This window comes from Augochlora pura, chromosome 6, assembly GCF_028453695.1.
Source record: "Augochlora pura isolate Apur16 chromosome 6, APUR_v2.2.1, whole genome shotgun sequence".
Taxonomy (NCBI): Eukaryota; Metazoa; Arthropoda; class Insecta; order Hymenoptera; family Halictidae; genus Augochlora; species Augochlora pura.
The window spans coordinates 9,105,604-9,116,919 of NC_135777.1; the positions used below are offsets into that span (position 1 = coordinate 9,105,604).

Below are 11,316 nucleotides of genomic sequence, written 5' to 3' on the forward strand. Positions count from 1 at the left end.
TCCCTAAGCTTAACCCCGTGTTTAGCAGTATCATTGACAACTTTTAATTATTGGATTCACACCAATACAATGATAATCTTATCCAGATTCTGAGAAACATTTCCAGACAACATATTTATCCCAAAGTACATTAAACAACTTTCGCAAATATATTCGACGCAACAAATTTCATTTATTTAAAAGTTGAAGCTCCTTTACAAATAGAATTTCAAGACGCGTGCTTCAGAAATCGCGCCAAACGAACGAATGCGTGGAAAGAATAAGTCCGTGCATGCAAAGTTAGCAAGCAAGATTTCTTATCCATGTGCACAACCACACATAGAATCTGATAGGTATAGTTCTGTTTCTTTTCACTGTATCTCGTTCTCTTTCTACATTACTTGTGCGGAGCTAGGTGCGCAATAAAGTGGTAGGGATTTGCGCGCCAACTTAGGGAGCACAAATAGTGTATAAGTGTAGGATCCATTACTGTACTAATGTATGTGACTTGTAAAGTTATGTAACTAAAAATTGTTTAAATAACTTGTATATTAATAAAACTTAATATTCTTACAGTGATTATAGAATTCGTTTATTAAATTTAATTAGTAATAATAAATTATACTGTAACATTTTTGATAGCATATATACATGTTTAGTGCAGAACAAATTAATTAAAGTAGGAATTCTAGTGAAATAAAAATTTAATTAATGTTTTCATTGCAGTGTCTTAGACTGTAGGCATTTAGTAAGACACGTTATATTCGTGCGCATGGTGCCCAATATTAAATGCTTATTTCGTAAAAAATCGTCTTTATTGAATTTCATTCTAGTGTAAATCTAACCGTATATACACCAAAATACAATTGCATAATTATGTTTGTTATAACATACAGTTATTTTCTATTGGGCATTATATGTATGTATACACGTATATGTACATATTTTCGTGCTTTCATTTCTTCCAAATTTGTTTAAATGATGACAAGATGAACATGAGCATAATTTTATTGTAGTAGACAATTGTGCCATATGTCGTAATCACATTATGGATCTTTGTATCGAATGTCAAGCAAATCAAGCGTCAGCTACTAGCGAAGAATGTACCGTAGCCTGGGGTGTATGCAATCATGCATTCGATTTCCATTGCACCTCGCTTTGGTTGAAGACTCGGCAAGTTTGTCCACTTGACAATAGAGAGTGGGAGTTCCAAAAATATGGTCATTAACAAAGTATGTTCAACTGCCATCAACAACATACTCGAGAACAAAAAATACCGACATAGGTATGATTAAATGTAAACAAAAGTTGATGAAACGAGGTAAAAATTCAATGCAGCTTCTCGAAATTGACAAAAAGGAGTGAAAAATTAAAAGAAAAGATATTATTAATACATGGAATATTTAGAATGTTACTGCACTGGCATTATAAAGTTTATACTGCGCACTTATTAAGTTAAAATAGCAGATATTAAAAAAACTACAAGTTTCCGAATCTCTCCGATTATATTGGTTACTGCATTTTATAACATATAGTCATCGAATATCGTGATCCAATAAATAAATAATATAAAAACAAACATCAAGCCTCCACTGATCTTCACATCCTATAACGCTACTATTTTCACAACGTGAAAACCGACTCTATTTACAATGGCTTATTATTAAAAATTGAGCCATCGACGCTGAAATATTTTGCGATATTAGTTTGTGTCGAAAGAGAAAATAAATTATTACAATATTGCCCTTATCGCTCTATCAGAAAGGTTGTAGGTATGTCAAATTGCATTTCTTTTTATTTCGAGATTAACGATATCTCCATGACTAACAATTGAGAAACAGTTTTAAAGTTTCTCTCGCCGTGAAACCACTGAAATTCATTTTATTTTTGTGACATGTAGGTTTTTAATTATCACTGGAGTATAGATTTGAAAAATTTTAATGTTGCAACATGATTCTATCCACAAAGCCTCGAATTATTAGCTTAAATGATAGAAAAATTCATGTTTGCCGTAAACCAGGGTTAATTTTATTGTCATTGTTCAGTCGTAAGTTATAATTATACTTGAGCCTAATAAGCATACACATTTCTGAATATTTTTTACTATGTATACTTTGAAAATGTCGTTTGTTCCGTTTTAGTGTCAGCAGCTATTTTCATTGAAATGTTTTTGCCGCTAACAAAAAATTTATTTTATCGGATCGTTTTATTGTTGGGAGAGATAATGTTCTGTTTGGATATGTTTGGAGAATGCCAAGATTTAGTATTAGATAAGGATAAAAATAACGCTATCATTAGAAACTATACATGGATAGACAGATTATGTTTAAACAGAGAACAAAATTTGTGCATTGTAATGAAACTTGAAGATATTCGATATGTTGGAATTTCCATTGAAATGGGTCTTTTTATACTCTGCAAGAATGGAAAAATAATATCTTTAAGTATGCAAGGATTCACATGGAAGGAACTCCAGAGACTTAGAAAAGAAATAAATTGCTTTTTAGACAGTCCTGTAGATCTGATTGCTTAAGAAATTAAAATTAAGCCTTACCAATTCTTGGGCAATACGAACAAAATGTTGTTAGTAATATAATTTAAGGTGAATGCAAACAAGGTAGAGGTTTTCTCAATATACAATTTTCATACACAAGGTAGAATTATATCTGTTTCCATTTAATTATTTAAAATGTTCATGCATCTATTTGTATGTATAAACACACTTTTCTTATATATAATTATGTTTTGTAAATATGTACATCTATCCAACCTCAACTATAAAGTAGGCATCTACTTATTTCAAAATAAGTTACTTCTTTTTACCAAGTATATCTGCACATGCAGATTTTATATCTGGGTACTGATATTGAAATCCTAATTCTTTAACACGTTTGGGTACAACTTTTTGCCCCTCCAGCATAATCTGAAAAGGAGCTGGTATAATTGTCAGAATCAATAACAAATTACTTAACATATTCTCTGTTACTAACTTTTGCGCGTTCTTTGTTTAACAGGACATTCAAAACAAAGCTTGGAACTGGAAAAATTGCAGGTCTCCGCATTGTTGTTGCAAATACCTTTGTGAATTCTTTGTTTGTCACAATCTGTCAACAGTATTTATAAAGTAAGCTGATTTGTGCAAGTTGGTTTCTACTTAGGTCTGAATTAATCACCTGTGGAGCAACCCCATTCAGTATGCCACGTATATTTTCACATTCAAGTGAAAATAGAAACATATTAACTAAATCTGTAATGTGGATCCAAGGCATACACTGATTTCCATTACCAATGGGACCACCCAAACCAAGAAAAAATGGTAAATAAATCTGTTGAATCATACCACCATCTCTTCCTAATACAACACCAGATCTGATTGTAACTTGTCTAACGGTGCTATTTGCTGGAAGGTGTGCAGCTGCTTCCCAATTATGACAAAGTTCTGACATACAAGACCATAATGTAAAACCAATATAATTGAAATATAAGCTTCAGATATATTAGATATAAACTATAGAATTTACCCGATAGAAAGTCATACTTTTCACACATGTTTTCTTCCGTATATTCAATCTTATCATCAGGTTTATAGTAAGCTACTCCAGAAATTGTTACAAAGGCATTAGCTTTGGTATTTACTACTGCTTTAGCTAAAGATTTTGTTGTTTGTACCCTGCTGTTTACTATGTTCTGCTTAAAGCCTTCTGACCATCGTTGCATAGGGTCAAGTACATTTTGACCCGCAACATTGATTACAGCTGACGTATCTTCAGGTAAACCACAAGATTCTATGTCATTCTATGGAGTTTACATCATATACTGATGTCGTTAATCATTCTACATACAATTACACCGCGCATTCTACCTTACCCATGATATTAGATCAGGTCCGGGCATTCGAGAAATACCTGTACATTTAACGCCTTTGCAAGATAATGATTTTATTATGTGAGATCCAATGAAACCTTTACCACCACCTGAGGCAATTATATAATTGTATCGTATCTATGACATAACCTAATGGTTTATAAAATTTTCTAAATGAAAACAAACTTGCCTACAACTACGTGGTTCAGTGCCATATTATTGATATTTAAAATTAAGATCCTGTATAGCCTTAAAGATTATTCTTCAAGTCTATTTGTCAATGTGAGGTTAAATAAACCTTTGCCATTGAGATCTGTCGGATCAGTCGGGATCTGACAACATACTAGCACTTTGTTTGCACTGCTTGTTTCTATAAACTTGTAATTTTATAAGTGTGTAAGTGCATACCTATGCTCGTACCTGTTCCTTGCATGGGTGCATATATGTACATGTATATGCACACCCCTCCTACTATATGTAGGCAATAGGGTGTATCTATATGTATGCATGTACACGAATGCGGGGAGGAAGTACATCCAGTGCCGTTGGCGTTGCGCATCATGAATGATAAAACATGGCGTCTGCACTAGAAAATTTAGAAACACAATTGGAGTTATTTATCGAAAATGTGAGGCAAATACGTATTATAGTGAGCGATTTTCAGCCTCAAGGACAAAATGTATTAAACCAGAAAATGTACGTATTATATGTAATAATTTTTGCATTACTACACCTGTATACAAGGAATTGTTTTGTCTACTGATCTAGCGTCAAACTATTCCTTTTAGATTGATATTTATTATAATTTAAATATTACATATTATTCGCTTCATATGTTATAGCATAAATCCGATACTTATTTTTGTCAAAGCTGTAGTGTACATAACCTTTCTCACGTGTTTTGTTTAACTAATTTTGTTAAAAATTTATCATACAAAATTTAATTAAATTTCGCATATTTCGAATACGTGTGCCTTGGTAAAACCTCCTTTACTACATTTTAATAATACAGACAAGCTTAGATTTCTAGTTTAATAGTAGCTTTCTTAATTGTGTGAAGCTTAATTTGTACTGAATTATTTTTACAACGAAAATTATAGAATATCATTTTGCTTCGTTTTAGTTCTCCTATTTTGCAGTGGATCATATGTTATTTTTATAGTTTATTATCTACATATAAGATAATGTTTTAATTTCATTTTATTTTAATTTCTTTGCAAAGATAATGGTTATAGAACGAAAGAATTATAATTTGATTTTATTGCATTTGTTCAATGTAGAGGTTATGTTTATTATGAAGTTTCTTTTTCCAGTCAACTTTTAGTAAATGGTTTGCAAGAAATAGATAAGCTTAAATCCCAGGTTCAAGAGGTTCATGTACCCTTGGAAGTTTTCGAGTGAGTATATGTTGTTGGATTAATTTCATTAGAAATTCTATAAACAAGCATTGAAATTAAAAGTTTAATAATGTCTGTATGATTTCAGTTACATAGATCAAGGAAGAAACCCACAACTATACACAAAAGATTGCATAGAAAAAGCTTTAACAAAAAATGAGCAAGTGAAAGGAAAAATTGATGCTTATAGGAAATTTAAAGCGAACATGCTAGTAGAACTGACCAGAGTATTTCCACATGAACTGGCAAAATACAGAGCAATACGTGGCGACGAATAAGCAATAAAAGGAATTATATAAAATAATGCTGCATTTATTTCTGTTCCAATAACTTTTCAATCAGTCAATACTTCTTTGATCAAAACAACTGCTAAAGAAGAAATTGCAATCAGTTTATGTTGCTTATTGAGTTAAGTTACACAAACCTTATCTTAAGAAGAATGTTTTATAAGCCAAAATGATTAATAAGATAGTTGGTATTATATACATGTATTTTATATACATAGAGAATTTACAATAAATTAAGATTTTTTTACTACATTGTAAGATGAAGAATAGAATAGTTTAAGCGGCATAAAGATTAATGAAGAAGTATTTATTTCTCAAGTTTACAAAGTAGATGCAGAGCGAGTAAATTTTAATATAATTTGTATAAAAACCGTTGTTACTTTTATTTAATTAATTGATTTTTCGTATTACCCAGCAATGTAACATAAGAAACATCAAAACAAATAATTAAAAATAAGTAATGCCTATTTGATATTTTTATTCTTCTTTCTACCAGATGGATCATAACTAAGTACCCTATTTTAAATTTCTATTTTAGAATTACTAGTGTCTTTAGATACCTCCTAAGAAATTGTTAAATAACTTCTTTTTTGTGCGGATTATAAAATAAATGATCACGTGAAAGTGTACTAAATTAAAACGGGTTGCTTGTTTGCTTGTTATGACCAGCGTTAAGTAAATTATTTTATAAGTATTGCTTCTTTAGTTATTATATATTATACAAAGCGACGTCCAAATTTGATACACGATGTTGACAAGACGCCACTCCTTAGTTCCCCTTCCAACGCATGTTCGATACTTGCTCGAAGAGGAGAATTTAATCGTTCGAAGAAAGCCGTGTGGTCACACACGGTGCAACGATCTCCTTGTGCGTAGGTGTTATTTCAGCAGTATGATTGTTTTATTAATTGCCGCGTTCCTCCTTCAAGTTACGGTCAAGGTAGACGCCACGGACTCTTACCGGTAAGTAATCTCCATGTATATTCACCGTAAATATTTCCGTTGATAAACTTATAATTCATATCGCTTTTGTTGGACATTCATTACAGCGGTAAAGCTACTAAATTTGTTGATTTTAAAGCTAATAAAATATGTTCCTTTGTCAACGGACCTGTATTGTATATGTATATTGATGCGATATTATTTGACTTATTGATGCAACTGTAAATAATGTGCTATCAGTAAGACGACTCGTACAAATCATGTTGTAATGATGTTTCTTCAATTATAATTGAATGTTTTATAATTAACTACGAACGGATCCGATGGTGCTTTCCATGTTTTATTGCTATTTTAGTGGCGTGTCGGTGGATATAAAGATCAAATATAAATTGTGATAAACTCGTTCGGTGAATCAGTTTGAATAGAAATCGAGACTCACGGTCTATTTATGCTACGGTGAAAGCAACAGGTGGTTACTGTGCACGTAGATAAATGTTTCGATCTGAAAAGCAAATCACGCAGACTCTCGGCAGACAAATACCAAAATGGAGTCATGCTACTTCACTTTCCTTTATGAAATAATTATCTTCGCGAGTAGGCAATCGTTTTACGTGGCCGCGTTTTTAATAATAAATATAATTGCTCACAAAATTGAGCGTATCCTACTGTTACAAAAGAAACTTCTCAAGAAAACGAATATGAACATATACATTAGTGAGATGATCGTGTATGTAGGGTGAATCATCTGCTTACGGCACAAACGTAGACGGAACGGTTCGTTTCGCGCAAATGCATTAGAAACAATTGAATGGTACATGAATATTTTTTCGCTGGTACAATTTTTTATAGGTACATTGTGACACCCTTATGCATAAAAGTTTTGTTATGACATCAACATTGATCCCTTTATTCAGTAAGAATAGCTAATAATTTTTACGGGCTTCTTGGTGAACAAAATACAGACGGAACCGGATGAGACAGATCAGGTATACATAGAAAAACCTGAGTGAAAAATTCGCGCGTTTTGAAAGCTATTAGCTATTAGTTAATAAGCACAAAATCATGGGAAGTCTTTTCAAGACCGTTTAGTAATAAGCAATTTTTATGCAGGAAATATTTCGTATATAATAAAAACAAAAGATCTTTTAATTAACTTATAAAAGATGTATTTTATCTAATTCCATGAAGATTATATCAGCAATTCATATTAAGATTGATTATCGGTTCGAATAATGTTTAAGGACTGATATATGTATAATTTTGCGACTTCAAATTGTACTTTATACCACTTTAAGTCAATTAAATTTTTCCGCAATCGTTAAATGTTATAATCATTTTGAAAAAATAATTAATTCTGTATGCAGTTCCAAATGGCACTACACATGCAAGGCGGGACTTTGCAAAAAACAATTAATCACACCTGAGACGGTTGTCCCGGTATCATTGGAAGTATGTGAATTATTTTGCGGCGCGTCCAGCTCGTTATGGCCGAAACCAACTGGTCACCTCTCTTTGAGCAGAACCATGGTCCAACTTAATCCCAATTCGATCTCAATAGCAGATCTGAATGGTGGCCCGCAAATCCAGGAGCTTTTAGAAAAAAATGTACTTCTTTTGAAAAAGAATGCCGCCAAGTCTGCCTATAGAAAATCGGTAGAAGTCAATGGTTACAGCATGTTCCTACGATTCCATGAATTACACGAAGTTGACAATATTAAGCTTACACTGAACACAGATGAAAGCTACACCCTAACAGTTTCCGAAGTGGATAAAACGGTGAGATTACCAATTTAGAAAAAAGAAGAAGTTCTCTCCTTCTCGGGTTCCAATCTTTTTTTTTTAGTTAGCATATTTTCTTTCGAGACGTTTTAAAAAAGAGAAAAAGATGATCGGAGAGTCAAGGTGAACCGCGTGCTCACTGATCGGAGGATAAGCCAAAATATACAACACAGGGGATTAGACCTATCGCTGGACAATGGACTTTTAGTAATTTATAAGCAGCCGGTGTCACTTTCGTTTTTATATTCTACAGATTTTATAGTGTGGTGTTTTTTTTCCGCACATTTGAATGTTTAGCTGATCAATGGAATCCTGTTCCAACATCTTCTCAGATTTGGACCCAAATGAATATCGGTTTTATTTAATTTATTAAAAAGTTCTTCTCCCGTAAGTTTTTGAAATCGTCGCAGTCTTTTATAAAATGGGATCAATTTAAATAACTTTATTATTTTTTTAAAACACGAAGCACAACCCCATTCAATTAGAGTTAAAATTTTCCTCTGTCATTACCAGACTGTGGATTTTATGCATTTATGACGAAAACTAGTAGCTCAAATACGAAATATTTAAAAACTCTCAAACAATTGTTCTACTACTTTCAATCTATGAAAATTAAGGAAAAAAACATGTTTATATGACAATTTTCGGTTTGCATATAAATCCGCAGTCTAATCGTTATAAACATAATTCGATCAGTCCATGGAATCTTTCTTAGTTGTATTGTATATTTCAAAAGAAACAAATCATGCGTAATTTGTAATAATCGTAGCCACTAATGTTTAGGTAATAAACGCAACAATTACTGCGAAATCCTATTTCGGTGCCCGACACGCCATAGAGACGTTGAGTCAGCTGATTGTTTACGACGATCTGCGAAATCAAATACAAATTCCGAGCGAGGTCTCGGTCTCTGATGGACCTGTTTATCCTTATCGCGGAGTGTTGCTGGACACAAGTCGAAACTTCTTCGACAAATCCGCGATATTACGAACGATCGATGGAATGGCCATGTCGAAGTTGAACACTTTGCACTGGCACATCATCGATTCCCATAGTTTTCCCTATGTGAGTCGAACCTGGCCGGAATTCTCGAAATTGGGCTCGTACTCGACTGAAAAAGTCTACACCGAGAAAGATGTGAAAGACATCATCAGGCATGGGCTCCTTCGTGGTGTTCGAGTATTACCGGAATTCGACGCACCTGCCCACGTAGGCGAAGGATGGCAATGGGTAAATCTGATCTATGTTCTTACGTATTTGTTCTATTAAGAATAGTTTTCATTAACCCCTTAACTCGCAAACACTTGTATCTACATTCCAGATCTGTAAATCAATTTTTAAACTTGTTTCGTTTGATTGTCGAAAGGAAATGTATCAATAAAGTAAGTTTATACGGCTTACTTGAAACCATTCTTTGTTCATTTTGTGACATACACGGGTATAAGAAGTTAATGAAATCGAAATGTTCTAATAAAGACAATCTGTTCCCATTTTTGGCGAACAACGTGACGAATTATTTAGAATTGCTGATACGAGCAACCATCTCTAAGATTTTTGTGCGAAAAATGCTTTACCGAAGAAAATGGGAACAAATTATGCATCTGATGATTGCGTGATCATACTTTGATGTTTAATCTTCGATAAATATGTAAGGGAGGACCTTTTTCAGGTGAAAGACGATGCGATCGTTTGCTTCAAAGCAGAGCCCTGGAAGAGCTACTGTGTCGAACCACCATGCGGCCAATTGAATCCGAGCAGCGAAGTGATGTACGATGTCCTCGCAGGAATATACAAAGATATGGTGGAAGATTTTCAGCCAGACATTTTTCACATGGGTGGTGACGAAGTGAACTTGAACTGCTGGAAGTCTTCGCCTGTTATAACGGAGTGGATGCAGTCTGTGCAAGGCTGGAATCTATCGGATTCGAGTTTCTACAAGCTCTGGAATCATTTCCAGAGCAGAGCACTCGAGAAATTAATAGTCGCTAATGGCAATAAAGAAATTCCTGTTATATTGTGGACCAGCGGCTTGACCAGCCCCGAGAATATTAATTATCTCGAACCTAGCAAGTACATCATTCAGATTTGGACGACTGGGGATGATCCGACGATCGACAGACTGTTGCGTAACGATTTCGACGTGATCTTTTCGAATTACGATGCGCTCTATTTAGACTGCGGGTGAGCAAACGATTTGCTAACTGTAGAACTTCTTTCTATCACATCTTCTTCGTTCGAATTCCTTTCAGCTCTGCGGCCTGGGTAGGCGAAGGGGAAAATTGGTGTGCTCCCTACAAAGGCTGGCAGAAGGTTTACAATAATTCTCCTCTGATGATAGTAAAATCGAAAAATCTCTTGACCAAGAAGCATCATATATTAGGTAAACCTTTGTACTACTTTTTTTTAGCATTTCTGGAGAAAATTCTATTTAAATTATTCTGTAAAGATTCTATAAACATTCTACGCTCGTGTGTGTGTATTTTGTTACAGGGGGTGAAGCTGCTCTTTGGTCGGAGCAAGCTGACAGTGCCACTACTGATTCGAAGATCTGGCCCAGAGCTGCAGCACTAGCTGAAAGACTGTGGGCAGAGCCAAATTCGACTTGGATTCACGCGGAGCAAAGAATGCTCAGACAGAGAGAACGATACGTGTCCAGAGGATTCGATGCAGAGTCTTTGCAACCCGAATGGTGTCTGCAAAATCAGGGCCAATGTTACGCTTAACTAGCATTAAAGCATTCGAACGGCTTGTCTAGAGAAATTAAAGCCAATTAAATTTCTAGTTCTCTATTCTTAATAATAATTTCGCCATCATCACCTTGCATATTCTCCTTTTATCTCTTACCTAATTATTTATATTAGTGCCTGCGACCAGAATAGTATACTCGATTCATCTAGGGAGTGACTGGCGTCACAAATCAGACTGTAAGAAAAAATCATGTTTTATCATTATAAACCTTTTACGCTTCGTAGGTGGCAATTCGTTAATTTCTCTGCGACTGCGTAGTAGCTTGTCCTTTGATATAATATTTCAAATTTAACTGCGATATGAAAATAGGTGAAATATGT

General features: G+C 34.0%; 4 protein-coding genes and 1 pseudogene across 5 annotated transcripts; 4 read left to right on the forward strand and 1 right to left on the reverse strand.

Moving 5' to 3' along the window:
- Positions 1–964: 964 nt before the first annotated feature.
- Positions 965–1,552, forward strand: LOC144470938 (E3 ubiquitin-protein ligase RBX1 pseudogene; annotated as a pseudogene).
- A 312-nt stretch (positions 1,553–1,864) lies between these two features.
- On the forward strand, positions 1,865–2,532 carry LOC144470701 (uncharacterized). The gene is made up of 2 exons (XM_078182154.1): positions 1,865–2,026; positions 2,121–2,532. The coding sequence occupies exons 1-2, from the start codon at positions 1,930–1,932 to the stop codon at positions 2,510–2,512; spliced, it is 489 nt and encodes a 162-aa protein (XP_078038280.1). The 5' UTR covers positions 1,865–1,929; the 3' UTR covers positions 2,513–2,532.
- Positions 2,533–2,649: 117 nt separating this feature from the next.
- On the reverse strand, positions 2,650–4,214 carry LOC144470698 (epimerase family protein SDR39U1). 2 transcript variants are annotated; one of them, XM_078182151.1, is made up of 6 exons: positions 4,034–4,214; positions 3,847–3,953; positions 3,501–3,774; positions 3,153–3,418; positions 2,970–3,083; positions 2,650–2,902 (listed from the first exon to the last, which is right to left on the reverse strand). In XM_078182151.1, exons 1-6 carry the CDS (start codon positions 4,056–4,058, stop codon positions 2,789–2,791), a joined length of 900 nt encoding a protein of 299 aa, XP_078038277.1. In that variant the 5' UTR covers positions 4,059–4,214; the 3' UTR covers positions 2,650–2,788. The 2 variants fall into 2 exon arrangements, with proteins under 2 accessions (XP_078038277.1, XP_078038278.1); XM_078182152.1 differs by lacking the exon at positions 4,034–4,214 and having other exon boundaries at positions 3,501–3,743; positions 3,847–3,955.
- A 143-nt stretch (positions 4,215–4,357) lies between these two features.
- Med10 (mediator complex subunit 10) lies at positions 4,358–5,774 on the forward strand. The gene is made up of 3 exons (XM_078182153.1): positions 4,358–4,539; positions 5,157–5,240; positions 5,329–5,774. The coding sequence occupies exons 1-3, from the start codon at positions 4,418–4,420 to the stop codon at positions 5,516–5,518; spliced, it is 396 nt and encodes a 131-aa protein (XP_078038279.1). The 5' UTR covers positions 4,358–4,417; the 3' UTR covers positions 5,519–5,774.
- A 598-nt stretch (positions 5,775–6,372) lies between these two features.
- Hexo1 (beta-hexosaminidase 1) lies at positions 6,373–11,299 on the forward strand. Its single transcript, XM_078182150.1, has 6 exons — positions 6,373–6,490; positions 7,834–8,245; positions 9,032–9,478; positions 9,918–10,429; positions 10,498–10,628; positions 10,739–11,299. The coding sequence occupies exons 1-6, from the start codon at positions 6,420–6,422 to the stop codon at positions 10,969–10,971; spliced, it is 1,806 nt and encodes a 601-aa protein (XP_078038276.1). The 5' UTR covers positions 6,373–6,419; the 3' UTR covers positions 10,972–11,299.
- Positions 11,300–11,316: the final 17 nt, after the last annotated feature.

What these genes read in the sequence shown, in the direction of transcription:
- LOC144470701 (XM_078182154.1), top strand. Translation starts at nt 1,930, where the DNA reads ATGATTCTATCCACAAAGCCTCGAATTATTAGCTTAAATGATAGAAAA. An exon ending in TTTATTGTCATTGTTCAGTC is followed by an intron (nt 2,027 to 2,120) that starts GTAAGTTATAAT and finishes GTTCCGTTTTAG; the next exon opens with TGTCAGCAGCTATTTTCATT.
- LOC144470698 (XM_078182151.1), bottom strand. Translation starts at nt 4,058, where the DNA reads ATGGCACTGAACCACGTAGTTGTAG. An exon ending in ACTGAACCACGTAGTTGTAG is followed by an intron (nt 3,954 to 4,033) that starts GCAAGTTTGTTT and finishes TAATTGCCTCAG; the next exon opens with GTGGTGGTAAAGGTTTCATT. An exon ending in GACCTGATCTAATATCATGG is followed by an intron (nt 3,775 to 3,846) that starts GTAAGGTAGAAT and finishes TAAACTCCATAG; the next exon opens with AATGACATAGAATCTTGTGG.
- Med10 (XM_078182153.1), top strand. Translation starts at nt 4,418, where the DNA reads ATGGCGTCTGCACTAGAAAATTTAGAAACACAATTGGAGTTATTTATC. An exon ending in AATGTATTAAACCAGAAAAT is followed by an intron (nt 4,540 to 5,156) that starts GTACGTATTATA and finishes TTCTTTTTCCAG; the next exon opens with TCAACTTTTAGTAAATGGTT. An exon ending in GTACCCTTGGAAGTTTTCGA is followed by an intron (nt 5,241 to 5,328) that starts GTGAGTATATGT and finishes GTATGATTTCAG; the next exon opens with TTACATAGATCAAGGAAGAA.
- Hexo1 (XM_078182150.1), top strand. Translation starts at nt 6,420, where the DNA reads ATGATTGTTTTATTAATTGCCGCGTTCCTCCTTCAAGTTACGGTCAAG. An exon ending in TAGGCGAAGGATGGCAATGG is followed by an intron (nt 9,479 to 9,917) that starts GTAAATCTGATC and finishes GACCTTTTTCAG; the next exon opens with GTGAAAGACGATGCGATCGT. An exon ending in CAAGAAGCATCATATATTAG is followed by an intron (nt 10,629 to 10,738) that starts GTAAACCTTTGT and finishes ATTTTGTTACAG; the next exon opens with GGGGTGAAGCTGCTCTTTGG.